General features: G+C 43.5%; 1 protein-coding gene across 1 annotated transcript; it reads right to left on the bottom strand.

Annotated features, from left to right (window-relative positions):
* Window positions 1-11,889: 11,889 nt before the first annotated feature.
* Window positions 11,890-15,187, bottom strand: LOC112917163 (C2 calcium-dependent domain-containing protein 4A-like). The gene has a single exon (XM_072738707.1). The coding sequence runs from the start codon at window positions 14,601-14,603 to the stop codon at window positions 13,440-13,442; it is 1,164 nt and encodes a 387-aa protein (XP_072594808.1). The 5' UTR covers window positions 14,604-15,187; the 3' UTR covers window positions 11,890-13,439.
* Between the last annotated feature and the right edge of the window lie 326 nt (window positions 15,188-15,513).

Below are 15,513 nucleotides of genomic sequence, written 5' to 3'. Positions count from 1 at the left end.
ATCACTGATTTTCCTAAAAGGTGTGGTTTCATTTGTAGACTTTCTGGTTTCCAGGTTACACATTGATCTGTTTTCTTTATAAAATGACTTATTGAATGAGCTGTCAATACAATGGCTTCTCAGTAGTATTTAAGACTCTAGAAAACAAAACACTGAATAGCTCTAAGACAAATGAGTATAATTAGAAATATAATATAAAATGGAATGAGAAGACAATACAGAACCACGACCAGGATTTTTTAGGCCCAAGTAGGAAAGCAAGCCCAACTATCTCTTTGTGTCTATTTCAGATACTCATGTGTAATTACTTCTTTTAGGTATTTTTTTAATGATAAATTTATTTTTTATTGGTGTTCAATTTACCAACATACAGAATAACACCCAGTGCTCATCCCGTCAAGTGCCCCCCTCAGTGCCCGTCACCCATTCACCCCCACCCCCCGCCCTCCTCCCCTTCCATCACCCCTAGTTAGGTCTGACATAGATTGCTGAATTCACCCATAGCATAATCCAGGCACAACATGAAGTGCTAGCAGTGGTGTGGGGCTACCACTCAGTTGGGGGAAAAAAATTCAAGTGCAAATTTTTTTTTTTCTGGAAACAAACACTTCTGGAATTATAGAAACATAATCATGAGACTCCCCTTTATTGACTATAGTATATAGTGTTGCAGGCAGCCCGGGTGGCTCAGCAGTTAAGCGCCGCCTTCAGCCCAGGGCATGATCCTGGAGACCCAGGATCGAGTCCCACATCAGGCTCCCTGCGTGGAGCCTGCTTCTCCCTCTGCCTGTGTCTCTGCCTCTCTGTCTCTCCCTGTGTGTCTCTTGAGTAAATAAATTTAAAAATCTTAAAAAAAAGAATATAGTGTTGCTAGGTTACAAATATTACACCAGTGGGTGCTAATATAAGAAGGAGAAAATAATAGTATTTCATAATTAGCTAATCACTTAGAAAAACAGGGGATCATTGTTGAAACTGACTTATCTGGCAACAGATTTTAAAAACCTCTATTTAAGGTACAAGGTACATGATGAGATGAGCACTGAGTGTTATACTGTATGTTGGCAAATTGAATTTAAACTAAATAAAAATAAATAAAAGACGAGTGGAGTTTGAGTACAGGGTGCTCAGTGAGTACAAGTGTTGGTCTAATAGTTCTCTGGAATACTGCCAAACCAGTCTTCAATCCTGGTGAAACTCCAAAAGTGTTAAAGGATCATAAGAGCTCCCACTCAGTATGTTAAAAAAAAAAAAAAAGTTTAATTTGTTGCTTACTATAGTAAGGAGCTACATTGATCAGCACAGTCTCTCTGAATAGAGAAGTCTGCTAATATTATACAGGGGTTTTGGGAAGCATGGAATTTAGGGTTTGGGGGATCTTCAGAGGGAAAATGTGTTGACCTTATCTGTAGATGCTTGTTTACTTACCTGAAACTGTTTTTGGCTGGCTGTCATACAAAGGCATGGTTATGGAAGTGGGTCCATCCTCAACTGGCCTGCTTTTGGAAGTGAGGGTTGACACTGATTGGTTGGCTTGCCAAAGCATGTTCACTGGAGCAAGTTACTGACCGATTAAACAGGTTTAAAACCAGTTTGGTGCCTTCTCATTTCCACGGTTATGTAACAATCAGTCTTTTCCGAAATTAATGGGAACTTTCTTTTTATGTTCAACTCTAACTGATAAACCTCCCTTAGTTTAGGTCTGGACTCTTGGTCTATTTCCCACTATACCCTTTATTAACTTTGTGATATTTCTTGAAATAGTTACTTTATTCAACTTTAGACTCCTCATTTGTAAGACATGGCTAATGATACCTACCTTTAGGATTATTGTGAAAATAAATGTTATGATGATCATGAAAGTTGTAAATTATAAAACATCCTGAAAATATAAAACACTTGAAATCCTTTCCAATTGTGATGACATATGCCAAAGTGGTGTTTAAATTCTAAAGCACTTTATAATCATAAAATACTTATATGATCCTTTTTAGTATTTAAATTATTATCAGGGGCACATGGGTGGCCCAGTCAGTTAAGCATCTGACTCTTGATTTCAGGTCAGGTCATGATCTCAGGGTTATGAGATTGAGCTCTATATTGGGTTCGATGCTGGGCATGGAGCCTGTTTAGGATTCTCTCCCTTCCTCTCCCTCTGTTCTTAACTCCTGCACATGCATGCATGCATGTGCATGGGCATGTGCACTCTCTCTCTCTCAAAAAAGTAAAATATGAAAAAAATAATTATTTTCACTCTCTGTTCTTCAAGACCCAGCTCAAGTGTCCTTTTTATTTTTTTTTCAAGAATATAGTTTTGACTATCCAAGTCTCCACTGATCTTCCTCTTCTCTGGATTTTCACATTTATCATCTATACCATACAAATTGTACCATCTTGATTCATGCACTATAATTTCCGATTATAGGTCTTAATACTCCAAACAGATTTTAAGTTACTGAAGGCAAGAATCTTGTCTTCATAAACATTGAAGGATATCATGTGTTGTCTTAGAATTCTTCTCACCATACCACTCAGGGCAACCTCTCTAAGTTCAGGATCATATGCCTAAGATAATGCTTACTTGCTAGTCTGGATCTACCCCAACCCTCTCACTTTTCCAAATGGTGAAATGAAGGCCCAGAGAAGGGGTGTGCATAGAATACAGAGCCAGAATGAGAACTTGTGTCCTCTAGTCCTTGTCATCATTCTTTCTTCAGTATCACTACAATGCTGCATTGTTAATATCCTCAGCGGTGCCTGATACAGTTGCTGGGTGCTCAGCAAACACCTATAACCACCTTTCTCAAGGCTGAGTTTACTCAGGTATTTGGAAAGCAGGGCATTTCTACAATTACTGTTGACACTATAATTTAATACTATTAAGTCTTCCTGGGGTGGCAGCTTAATTCATGATTGTGAATCATCTGACATTTCAGTTCAGATTTGTAGTTTTCATACTCTTTTCCTTCTATAAGAAGTTCCACAAAGGATAGCCCAAATCTCTTAAAGTACATACCCCCCTTCACCACTTGCCAAAGTCTACACTAGTAATACAGATGGAAATTAGTAATTGCACAAAACCTTCCTGGTTAAACATGGCAATGGAAAAATACATCAATCATTCATAGTGAAAATTAGATTTAAAAAGCATAAGTCTAAAAACATATTTGCATGAAATTAATTTACTCTCATTCAATTATTTAAGACTGAGTTTGATACTTCTGAGCTAATTGTTCTTTCCGGTTCTATCTCCAGCTACTTAAATGGGCACTTAGCATAACACTAATTAAAGGCAGTCGGTTCTTATTAAGTCCAATGCACAAATGGCATTTTTGCTTTTTGGAGACTGCTATTGTAAATTAGACTCTGACATGGAAGAGAAGATTGGATACGAAGGGGGTCTTTGCTCAGGAAAAGCCCAGATCAGCAAACCCTTTCAGAAAGACTCCCAAATTTCCAATAATAATAGTTGTATTTACCATAGAAGCAAGCTATCCTCATGGCTTTTCACCTGCTATTGTTACTCTGGGAACACTGCCTTCTACAGACAGGTTTAGCTCTATTGTTGCAACTCTATTTAATTTAGGATTTTTTTTCTCTCTCCCAAGAGTACTTTCTTTCCCTCAGTAAAAGAAAATATAACTAACAAGAAAGGGCAATTTATCAATATGCATTAGCAGCCATAACAATGTTCATATCTTTGATCTTGAAATCTCTTCACTTAGAATTTATTCTAAGAAAAAAATCAAATGAAGAAACATAATGGGGTGCCTGGGTGGCTCAGTTGGTTGAACATCTGCCTTCAGGTTAGGATCCCAGGGTCCTGGGAGCCTCATGTCAGGCTCCCTGCTCAGCAGGGAGTCTGCTTCTCCCTCTCCCTCTACCCCTCCTCCTGTCTGTGCTCTCTCTCGCTTACTCTCTCTCAAATAAACAAAATCTTTTTAAAAAGAATATAATAAGTTGGGAAAAGTGCAAAATGTTTAACTATAGTGAAATAGTTATATTGCTTATCTCATATCAACTTCAAGGGTTATAATACCAAAGACTAACAGCAACATAAACAACTCTCAATTATGATCATAAATTAAGAAGAGAAAAAAATTGATATGTTTATATAGAGACTGTTCTTGGAACCATATAATTCTAGGTATACTTATGAACAAAGAATGGAAAGTAGTGGACAAAGGCAAAAATAGTTTAGATCAGAGTGGCAGAAGAATTGTGTTTTGATGGTGATAATTTTTCAAAATGTTTTTAAATAATACACACAAAACTCGTAGTTCATCAGTGTAGTTAGTCTCATGGCATTTGAAAACAGAAAGCACTCTAGTTTGGGAGTCAGAAAATGCTACTAACTGGCAATATGACCCAGGAAAATCTTTTCACTCTTTGATCTTCCTTTTATCATCTATACAATGAGGACACTGAACAACCTTTTTCTAAGTTGACTTGTATTTTAAAATTCTATTATCTTTCATGGACTTATTTTTTTCTTTACTTAATGTTCAAAAGTGTTTTAAATACTTAAGAATGGAGGGATTCCTGGCTTGCTTGGGGGAGCATGCTACTCTTGATCTCAGGGTTGTAAGTTCGAGGCCCATGTTGGGTATAGAAATTACTTAAAAATAAAATCTAAATAATGCATACTTACCTACCTACCTACATACATGTTTCAGGATGGTAAACACTTGCCAAATTTCAGGGCCTTAATGTAGTGAAGAAACTTAAGCCTCGATCTCAAGCTTAGAGAAATGGGTTCCATAAAATAAAAAGTAATCTGTCTTGGCTCAAAAGTAGTTATTTTTCTTAAGTCAAAAGCTTGGATTTACTCACTTTTCAGAACAGCTCATACTTTCAACTTGCTGATGATTACATAGTTAATCATGCAGTAAAATGTCTTTAAAAGATGGATAGATTTATCCAAGTGCAGTGTGATATTATGAATGAATAAACCATGACTGCTGCTCTTTTCTAATTGTTTCAAGGCACAGTGATATCCATATTTTACTTTCATGTGCTAAGGTGCCAGCAAGTCAAAATTCTCAGGAGGTGGCAATATGATCACCAAAGCTTCCGCCCAGGGACTGTTGGGGACCTAAGAAGCAGTTTCCAGAACTCATTTTACTTCTCTTGACCTCAAACATAGTTCCTTTTCCAAGGCTTCTTTTCTCCTTAGACCCCAATTCAGCTTCTCTTGGGTAAGGCCTCACAGAAATTTTGTGGTCATATGCACATAGCTCTAGATCACTGGTCTTCCCCTTTACCAGCTGTATGGCCATACATCTTCTCTGTGTATCAGGATCTAGTTATCATGTCCTTCTTCACACATCTGGGGCACAAAAGATCTAATACTTGCTGTGTCTCTAGTATTGTCTGGTGTGATGAGTGTTAAATAAATGTCAGAACCCTTCTTATTTCTCAGTTTCCTCCAGTAAGATTTCTTGTCTATTGCACTATTGTTTGTCTACAGCACTTTATTTTTTATTTTATTTAGCATTTTTAAAAAATTTATTTATTCAGAGAGAGAGAGAGAGAGACTGAGAGGCAGAGACACAGGCAGAGGGAGAAGCCGGCCCCATGCAGGGAGCCTGACCAGGATCAGACCCCGGGCTGCAGGTGGCGCTAAACCGCTACGCCACGGGGGGCGGGGCCGGTCTACAGCACTTTAATTTGGCACTTTGAATTGTTTCTCAAATGACTCGTATGGGTATAATTTATCTATTCAATTTCTTAGATGGAAGAGTCTCAGTTTCAGGACAAGCATTTATGGAACATGCTAGAAGCTTGAGGAAAGTCCAGTAACATCATCCACTATGAAGAAACCAAAAATAGAACTAATATATATTAGGTGGTTCTACATACCAGGTGTTGCGCTGTGGACTTTGAATACATTAGCTCCTTTAATTCTTAAAAAAAAAAAAAAAATCCCATGAGGCAGATAATTTTATTGCCTCTCTACTAATGAAAACATGACATTTAAAAAAGCTGATAGGGGCCGGACTCGGCGCCCCTCCCCGGCGGCGGAAGCACGTTCCTGCCACTAGGAGGCCCCCTGTTGTTTCAAAATAAAGAGACGGCTCCTCAAAAAAAAAAAAAAATAAATAAAAAAAAATAAAAAATAAAAAAGCTGATGGTGTGACCAAGACATACACAGATAAAGATCAACAGTTGAGATCTGGAACCCACATCTTTCCAATTTTGAATATAAATTCTTCTTTAAAAATGAATTTACTATCAACAACTGGTACTTGTAGAGTTGCTACAGAGTACCCAGCACCCATCACCCAACTGTAGATGGTGTAGATGGTGCTTCTGAGGGACCGTTGGAAATTGGCTCCACAGCAGTGTTCTTGCTCTGATGTCACTAGAAAGCTCGTGTTTCTGCTCTTCCAGCTGTAGGGTGATACAGAAAGCAGAGGAAAGATTGTCAACTCCTCAGCAAAGGTGATCTCTATTAACCTGCCTACAATGAAAGCAAGAGTGTCTCTAAGCCCTATTATTATTCAGCCTTTTCTTTCTTTCTTTCTTTCTTTCTTTCTTTCTTTCTTTCTTTCTTTCTTTCTTTCTTTCTCTCTCTCTCTCTCTCTCTCTCTCTCTCTTTTCTTTTTTAAATTTATTTATTTTAGAAAGACAGAGAGAAAGAATTGGTGCAGGGGCTGGGCTGGGGGTGCAGAGGGAAAGAGAATCATAGTGGACTTCCCACTGAGCCTGAAGCCTGACACCTGTGGCCTCCATCTCACCACCCTGAGATCAGGACCCTGAGATCACAACCTGAGCTGAAATCATGAGTCAGATACTTAAACCAACTGTGCCACCCAGGCGCCCCTATTCAGACTCTTCTTTAATAATATAATTGTTATTTCCTTTCTTTCACAGTTAACTGTGATCTATGATAGCTCTCTATCTGTGTTGGGGCTTTATTTATTTGAGAGAGAGCATGCGGGAGGAGCAAAGGGAGAGGGAGAAACAGACTCCCCACTCAGCAGAGAGCCCATGGATCCCAGGGCCCCACCTGATATCATGACCTGAGCCAAAGGCACCCACTTAATCAACTGAGCCACCCAGGTGCCCCTATCTGTACTGGTTTTAAATGACTAAATTCATAGCTTTGGGGGAAAATTCTCACTGAAGTTTAAAGCTTTTGGTTTTTTTTTGTTGTTTTGTTGTTTTGTTTTGTTTTTAGCTTAAAGCTTTTGAATCACCACTGAATACTTAAACATTCTGATGTTCTAGGATTTTTTTTTTTTTTTTTTTTTTTTTATGATAGTCACACAGAGAGAGAGAGAGAGAGGCAGAGACACAGGCAGAGGGAGAAGCAGGCTCCATGCACCGGGAGCCCGACGTGGGATTCCATCCCGGGTCTCCAGGATCGTGCCCTGGGCCAAAGGCAGGCGCCAAACCGCTGCGCCACCCAGGGATCCCTGTTCTAGGATTTTAAATGGATCCCGACATTATATGGACATTTTACACCAAGGTAATAATGATTACATTCCTTTACAGAATTGTTGAATTGCTGTATTGGACACCTGAAACTAATATAACACCATATGTTAACTATATTGAAGTTAAAATTAAAAAATAATTTTTGAATAAAATTAAACACTTTACTGACAAAAAAAAAAAATGATTCCATTCCTTTGAACTTCTGTCTTAAATATGGCCTTGGCCTAATTGTTATCGCTACTTTTTAATTATTAAAACAAAACTGTACTCAAAATGTCAAAAACCAACCTCTGTACCTAGAAACCAAAATATATAAGGTGAAGACAGAGCTTGGTTATAAAGAAGGAGGACAGTTTATTACTTAGCCAGTTGAGGAAGCTGCTGTGGGCTAATGCCTCCGAGGTTGCAAGCCTGCCCCAGGGCATTTATAGAAAAACACAGGATCTGGGGCGTTTCCATAGGAATCTGGTACATGTAGCCAGCCCAATTCATCATGTCTTCAATTCATCATGATTAGTACTGGCCTGGCCCGCTGAGTCTTGTTACTAAATATATATTGAGGTCAGTGAGATATTAATATCGGTACCAAGTTCCTGGAACAAAGGATCCTAGAGGAAAACAAGTGAAGAGGAGAAGGCTTCAAGAATGAGGAAGAGACAAATCTGTTCAGTTTAAAGTCAAGACTTGCCGAAGCTCTAGTGTGTCCCTCTTAATTTCTGTCTTTATGTTTGTGTTGTGGTTTCAAAAATTCTCAGGGGACCAAGGTACATGGTTGTAACAATACACAGGTAACAAAAAATAGAAACTTTGAATATATGCTTCCTTCAAAACATCCTTATATGTGCAAGTGTTGGCAAGGATGCAGAGCAAAAAGAATTCTCATATGTTGTTGGTTGGAAAGTAAGATAATGACTGGAAAAAAAGTTGTCAGTTTCTTTAAAAGCTAAGTCTACACCTATCACATGATGATTTATCCATTCCACTCTAGTTATTTACCTAAGAGAAATGAATGCATACATCTACACAAAGTCTCATACATGTAAATTCATAAGAGTAAAAAACCAGAAACAATCTAAGTGTCCATCAAGAGGTGAATGGATACAAATCTAGTTTCCTGAATGGGATTAGCTTCTTTTCGTTAGCTTAGTTAGAATGAGTTCCAATATGTAAAGAGCTTGGAAGTTGTCACTCATTCTTACAAGAAAAAAGCTGAACAAACTGAAAGTTATTGGCTTAATGTGAAAGCCATAAAGTACAAACATGAAAAATCATGTTGTTACGTGCTTCCTAAATGCCCCCAGAAGACCTAATCTGACCAGAGTTTGTCATCCTCTCCAATTAATGCAAGTGCCATTTTAACGTCATAACAAAATTCTTAGCTAATGGGATCTTGCCATGCTAATATGCAAAATAGCGGGTCGCCAGTGTGGCTTCAGCTCAGGTCATGATCCCCGGGTCCTGGGATAGAGCCCTGCTTTGGGCTCCCTGCTCAACGGAGAGCCTGCTTCTCCCTCACCTGCTCCCCCTGCTTGTGCTCTCTGTCAAATAAATAAATAAATTTCTTAAAAATAAATAAGTAAATTCCTTAAAAAGAAAGAAACAAATAAATAAGTGAAAGCATACATTTCAAAATAGTAAAAATTGTGATTGTAAACTCCACGGGCTGCTTCAGGTTTATTCCTTCGGTTAAACTCACAAGCCTGGAGGCAAAAGAGCTTTATATACTAGAGCTGAACCACACAGGACATACTTTCCACTGGTGATAAGACATTAGCAGAACTTCTAGGAAAGCACTTGTCAGGTCACTTTGGGAGGCCACAGCAGCAAACTGGATTGAACTACAATAATCATATATACGTGAACCTAGAGGAAAGACTCAGGGCTCAGTGTCAGGTCTTCACACAGGCCTTTCTTAACTATCCAAACTGAGGTGCCTTTTTTTTTTTTTTTAATCATAGTTGTGCTTTTGTTCATGATCACATTTTACTTTCTGAAGTGCTACTGAAATTATTTGTTTATTTTCTGTCTCCTTCCCCAACTTTGAAAACTAAATTCCTTAAAAGAGCAGGGACATTTTGTATCTGATTCACAGGTATAAATCTAGATTTTTGCAAAGTATTTGCCCCATGATAGTTATTCTAAATGAATCTTTTAATTTTTATTTTTTAAAGATTTTATTCATGTATTTGAGAGAGAGAACATGAGCAGGGATGGGACGGGGTGAGGGAAAAAAGGAGGGGAGCAGAGGGAGAGGCAAAAGGAGGGGGGGCAGAGGGAAAGGGAGAAGCAGGCTCCCCACTGATCAGGGAGCCCAATTTGGGGCTCAACCACAGGACCCCAGGATCATGACCTGAGCTGAAGGCAGATGTTAACGGATTGAACCAACCAGGTGCTCCTCTAAAGAAGCTTTTTGAAGCCTTTTATCTACTTTTATCCACTTGTTATATTTATTGCTCCCTCCATCTAGTTAATTAACTCTCATGACTTCACCTATTTTTCTTCTCCTTCTTTGTGAGAATATTTAAGTTCTACACTCTTTGTAAATATTGTTATATAATACAGTGTTATCCCCTATTATCACCATGTTACACATTAGATCCTTAAACCTTATTCATCGTATAGCTTAAAGTTTGTACCCTTTTACCATATATTATACCATATATTGTTGCTTTAGTGTCATAGATTTCACATGGTACCCACTTTTTGCTCTTTTAAATATATTTACCAAAGATTGTATTCTGACCTAAGTCCTGGGAATGGATATGGGAGAAAGTTTTATGAATTGTTAAAGTGTGTGTAAAAGAAAATTAGATGCAAATAAATAATCTCCTAGACATGTTCGAGCCATATTAAAGCTAGTATTTTAGGTATAGATTATATTACCTTTGTAAAATCAAGTAACCAAGCTATTGATTTGATAGCTTTAAAGCTTTTTAAACCGGCACGTTGTGCTCTGTTGTGTGGGATTTGTCTTTGAATATGTTCATATATTTAAACCACAAAGAAAAAAAAAAACCACAAAGAGGCAAGGTTGTACTATGTCATATGTGCAAAGATGCGCATACTTGAACCTAGTTGAGAAATATGAGAACTCTAAAAACAGTCTTCTGTGACCAACATGCCAATGACGTATACTCCCAGCTTCGTAATTACTGGGAAGTTTTTCTTTTCATTTTTAATACGAAAATTTTGGCATCTTCTACATTCAGATAGCTGGATTTCGTTATTTGGCCATGTGAATCTTCGCTAATAATCTGATATTAGTACACATCTTCAAGGTCATTCTGAGGTTAGGTTGGTCTTTAGTATTTAATTGAGATGGTCTAATGGCAAGGAGTAAAAATACTGACAAAACTTACGAGGGATCCACTAGAGGGCAGCAAAGTGCAAACCAAACGTAAATTTCCCCAAGGAAAGGCTGGTGCTTTCCTGAAAAAAATCTGTACTGCAAGCAAGATTTCTTAAATGCAAAACATTCAAATTAGTTTAATAATGAAAAAGAATTTACATACACATGTTTCACTTTCTTGGAAGTAGAGCTCCAAAGATTCATTTGGTTGAAGAGCAAAATGAGAATAGAATTGGTCCTTGTTACACCTCTTACACTAATTGTGGGATTTGGGGCAATCTACAGTTTGTCTTTCTGGTTCTCTTCTATGATACATGGGTTTGCACAAGATAATCCTAAAGTTTTTTTCGCCTCTAAAATCCCAAAGCTTAATGATTATATTTTAGTCATAAAAGACTTGCTGATTAGGCTCTTACATTGTTTGATCAACCATAACTTGATATTAGTGGAGATTCTGTTTGGAAATATCCATCATTATTTCATGGAAAATTTAGGTCCCTGAAATACGTTGGTTACCTTAATAAAATGATACTTCTGCCCTTAAACTCTTACTTGTATATAATCTAGTGACAATAGTGATTGCAATGTTTCCTGGAATAGGTTTTGCTATTTAAACCATCAGTGTAGTCATTTTTATTTAAAAAAAAAAAAAGTGGGGCCCCTCTATGGCTCAGTTTGTGAACTTCTGCCTTTGGCTCAGGTCAACATCCCAGGGTTCTGAGATTGAGTCCCGTGTTATGCTCCTTGCTCAGTGAGGAGTCTACTTCTCCCTATGGCCCTCTCTCTGCTCATGCTCTCTCTCTCAAATAGATAAAAGCTTTTTAAAAAACATAAAATTTAAAAAATTTACAAAGCAGCGAAATAAAACCCCAACATGGAGCAGCCCTGGTGGCTCAGCGGTTTAGCGCTGCCTTCAGCCCGGGGTTTGATCCTGGAGACCTAGGATCGAGTCCCACATTAGGCTCCCTGCATGGGGCCTGCTTCTCCCTCTGCCTGTGTCTCTGCCTCTATCTCTCTCCCTGTGTCTCTCGTGACTAAATAAATAAAATCTTAAAAATAAAATAAAATCCCAACATGATATATTGTATGTAGCCAAGTTGTTTTCACTTTCCATTTATTTTCCTTTTAAAGTACTAGATATGTGAACTCAGTTACTCTACCAAAATTCTGACATCTTGAAGCAAGTTATACATTTTTAAAAAAGTTGTTGGTTTGAAGGCCAGGGATGTGGGGACTTAGGGTAAGTAGACTGAAGTGCGCATGAAAGGTCTGAGCTACTGTTATGTCATCATTCACTTGAGTAACCACATGGAGCTTCTGGCTGGGGCTGATTTGGACAGAGCCAAGGGAGTTCACAGTTATTCTTCACATTTGTTCAGTGATGGTCATTGTGGATATCTACCACAGTAACCCATTTTCAGTTTATGCCTGGGTTGTGACTAACACCGAAACCCTGTTTTAAACAGCATTTTTTCATGAGCACCAGTTGATGAAACTCAACAGTTTAGTGCAAGCAGAGACAGTTTCTGAACCCAGACTGCAAATGTAGTCATATTTAATACCACACCACATATTCACATATTTTCAACCCTCATTTTAGGACACATTTTCCTCCTGTATGTGTAGCAAAGGAAGAAATAAGCTTGTTTGGCAGTGAGTGTGAGCAAGGGAGGACAATCATCCCTTAAAAAAATACATTTATTGTTAATATCAGAAGCCAGAGGTAGAACAGTATTATAGGTACATTCTAGACTACCTGCCCTGGCACATTAGCTCAGCTGGGGGCAATTAGGCTAGCACTCTTTTTTCTATGATTCTGAGGCTAGTTAGCATCTTCTCAGACGGAATCTTAGACATTTGCATGAGAATATGAATTACTCATTTCAACCGATTTGCTTTTCTGCTAGGGTCTGAGGATGTGAAGAGACCCCTAACTCAGAATCCACAGTTTCAGATATAGGTTGCAGTCCCACAACAGTAATGAGACGAACCCTCCAGATGCTTGGTATTACTTCTAGAAGGTAGTGAGTAAAATACTGATTGACTAGGTACAAATCCTGACTCAGCTCTGTATTCAGTGCCTCAATATCCTCATCTGCAAAATGGGGGCAACTGTGCCTGCCTTTTAGGTTTTTGTAAAAAAAAAAAAAAATCAAACAAGTTAATATTTGTAAAACTATTATTATTTTAGCTTAGACTATTAAGACGGCTTCAATTTTTCCAGTGCTTCCCGCAGGATGTGGCTAAAAGCATCAATCGGGTTGGCAGCTTCTATTAATAATTTACTGCTGGTCTTGAAAAAGTTACTTCATCCCTGTTAGCTTCATTTTTTCACCCGAGGCCTTAAGTGATGCTTCCAAAGTAATACACGCTCTAAGTTGGTCTCCGCGGATGTTGCGGAGTAAACACACTTCAGCAGAGGAGGCTGGGGCGGAGAGGTCATCAGGCACGTCCCGTTTTAACACTTCGTGGGAACCGTCGTCCGTCCGCACTAGGAACACGGCTGCAGAACGGCGTATCACTTGCTGAAACGAACGTGCGAGGTATCCACGCAGGATGTTCCGCCCTGTATGGTGGTGACTCCGGCAACACCTGTGCCAACGCTGGACTGAGCAAAGGCCTGCGTCCAAGAGTCGACACCTGGCCGTTACTTGGCGCGCGGCGGCGGTCGGAGGCCGGGCCCCGCGGGGAGCAGCAGGGCGCCCAGCAGCAGCTCGCCCTGGCCCCGCAGGCGGCCCCGCTCGCGGCCGCGGCCCCGCTCCTCCGCCTGGACGCGCACGGCGAGGCGGCGCAGCTGCTCCTCCGACAGCCCGTCCAGCCACACGTCCTGCTCCGAGGCGGCTGCGCGGCTCGGCCGGACCACGGCGCTGCGCTGCGGGCGCGTCTGGCCCGGCGGCCGCAGCACGAAGCTCACGCGGCAGCCGACGGCGCGGGGCTCGGCGGCCCCCGCGGCCCCCGCGGCCCGGCCCTCGGCGCCGAGCAGCCGCACGCGGAGCCGCCCGCTGGCCCGACTGTACTCGGCGGCCAGGCGCAGGGCGCCCCCGGCGCGGCCCAGGGCCACGGTGCCCTCGGCCTCCAGGCGCTCGGGCGGCGGGTCGGGGCCCGGCGGCGGCGGCGGCGGCGGGGAGGGGGAGGGGCAGGGGGAGGGGCAGGGGGAGGGGGCCCCGGCCCGGGCGGGCGGCTCGTCCCCGCGGCCGTCCCGGGCCCCGCCGCGGCTCCCCCGGGCTCGCAGCGCGCGGCTCAGCAGCCCTTCGGGGGCGCGCAGGAGGCGGCGGGCGCGGGCCGGCGGGGCGGGCGGGGCGGGCGCGCGCGGCGCCGGGCGGGGGCGGGGGCGGGGGCAGGGGCGGGGGCGGGCGGGGAGCGCGGGGGCGGCGGGGGCGGCGGCGGCCGGGGCTGCGCCCGGGGGCGGGGGCGGGGGCGGGGGCGGGGCGGCGCCGGGGCCGCCGAGGAAGAGCGACTCCTTGCGGCGCGTGTGCGGACTCTCGAGCAGCGCGCAGAAGCCGTAGGCGGTGCGCCCGCGGGGCAGGTGCGGCAGCGAGAGCGCGGCCTGCGAGCGCGGGTCCCAGTCCGTGTGTCCGGCCGCAGCGCCTAGTGCGGCCGCCTGGCTCCAGGAAACCCGGAGCGCGGCCACGCCGGTGCAGGGCGCGAGGCGCGGGGGGATGCAGAACTCGGGGATGCGGTCGGGGGTGAGCACGTTTTCCCAGGCGGCGGGCGCGAGCGTCGGGAGCCGGTGGGCCCGGCCCTGGGGAACCCCGTTCCTGCCGCTCCGCAGGCGCTCGGGGCCCAAGCGGAGCCTGTCCAGGCACCACATGGGGCGGGCGCGGGACCCAGGTGACCCCCGCGGCGCACCGGCCGTCGGCGGTGGGGGCTGCCGGGCGCAGCGACCCGCGTCTCGCCTTGTTAGGGCTCCTGCCCCCCGCCTCGCCCGGGACGCTGCGAGCCAGCCCCCGCGCTGCTGTCGCAAGCTGTATGGCAAGTTTCAGGTGCCGACAGTCGTCCTCGGTCGTCTCCAGGAGTCATGTACCCTTCGGGGCTTGTTGATTTAATCTCGATCCTCCTTCGCCGGCCGAAGGCGGAGATTCTCAAAACGTTGCCTTCTAACTTTGGTCGTGCCGTCCTCAGTGCCAAGAGGCGCTTTGTCTGTGTCCCGAATCCTTGGGTTACTGCGCTCTAGTCCTTGGCGAGAATTACAATAAGGATCCCCTCCGGGACTCACGGCTGCCCCCAGGGCAGGTAGACACGGACGGGAGTCCCTCGTGGCGCGCCTGGGGTCCGCTGTCAGGTGGGGGCCTGCACGGTCCGCCCCGCGCCCCGCGCCCCGCGCCCCGAGCCAGAGGCGCGCCGCCCGTGGCCAGTTCAGAGCGCGCGGCAGGAGTCAGCAGCGCTGCTCCAGGACGGCGGCCCGAGCCTTTATACCTGCGGCCCCACCGCTGGCCACGGGGCGGGCGCGACAGGCGCCGCTGGGTAACCTGACGCCCGGCCTTCCGCTCTGCCACGTGGCTGGGTCGACTGCGCAAATCCAAGACGTCCAGTACTTTCTCTCTCCTGCGGCAGGTGGGCCTGTTATTCTCAGAAACCCTAAACAAGGTTCTATGGTGTCACGTGCAAAAGGGTTAAATCTTGACTCGACACTCGATAGAGTGTCTTAACCTGCTTTCTCGTTTTCAGTCCTGAATTTAAATGTGCCCTCTTGGTTGATTTTAAGTCACCCCACTTAAACC

The sequence above is a fragment of the Vulpes vulpes genome, chromosome 15, assembly GCF_048418805.1.
Source record: "Vulpes vulpes isolate BD-2025 chromosome 15, VulVul3, whole genome shotgun sequence".
Classification (NCBI taxonomy): Eukaryota; Metazoa; Chordata; class Mammalia; order Carnivora; family Canidae; genus Vulpes; species Vulpes vulpes.
The sequence above is the reverse complement of the archived record's forward strand: the minus strand, read 5'-3'. Positions and strand labels throughout refer to the sequence as shown.

Excerpts from the sequence above, each read along its gene's own strand:
- LOC112917163 (XM_072738707.1), bottom strand. The coding sequence starts at position 14,603 with ATGTGGTGCCTGGACAGGCTCCGCTTGGGCCCCGAGCGCCTGCGGAGC.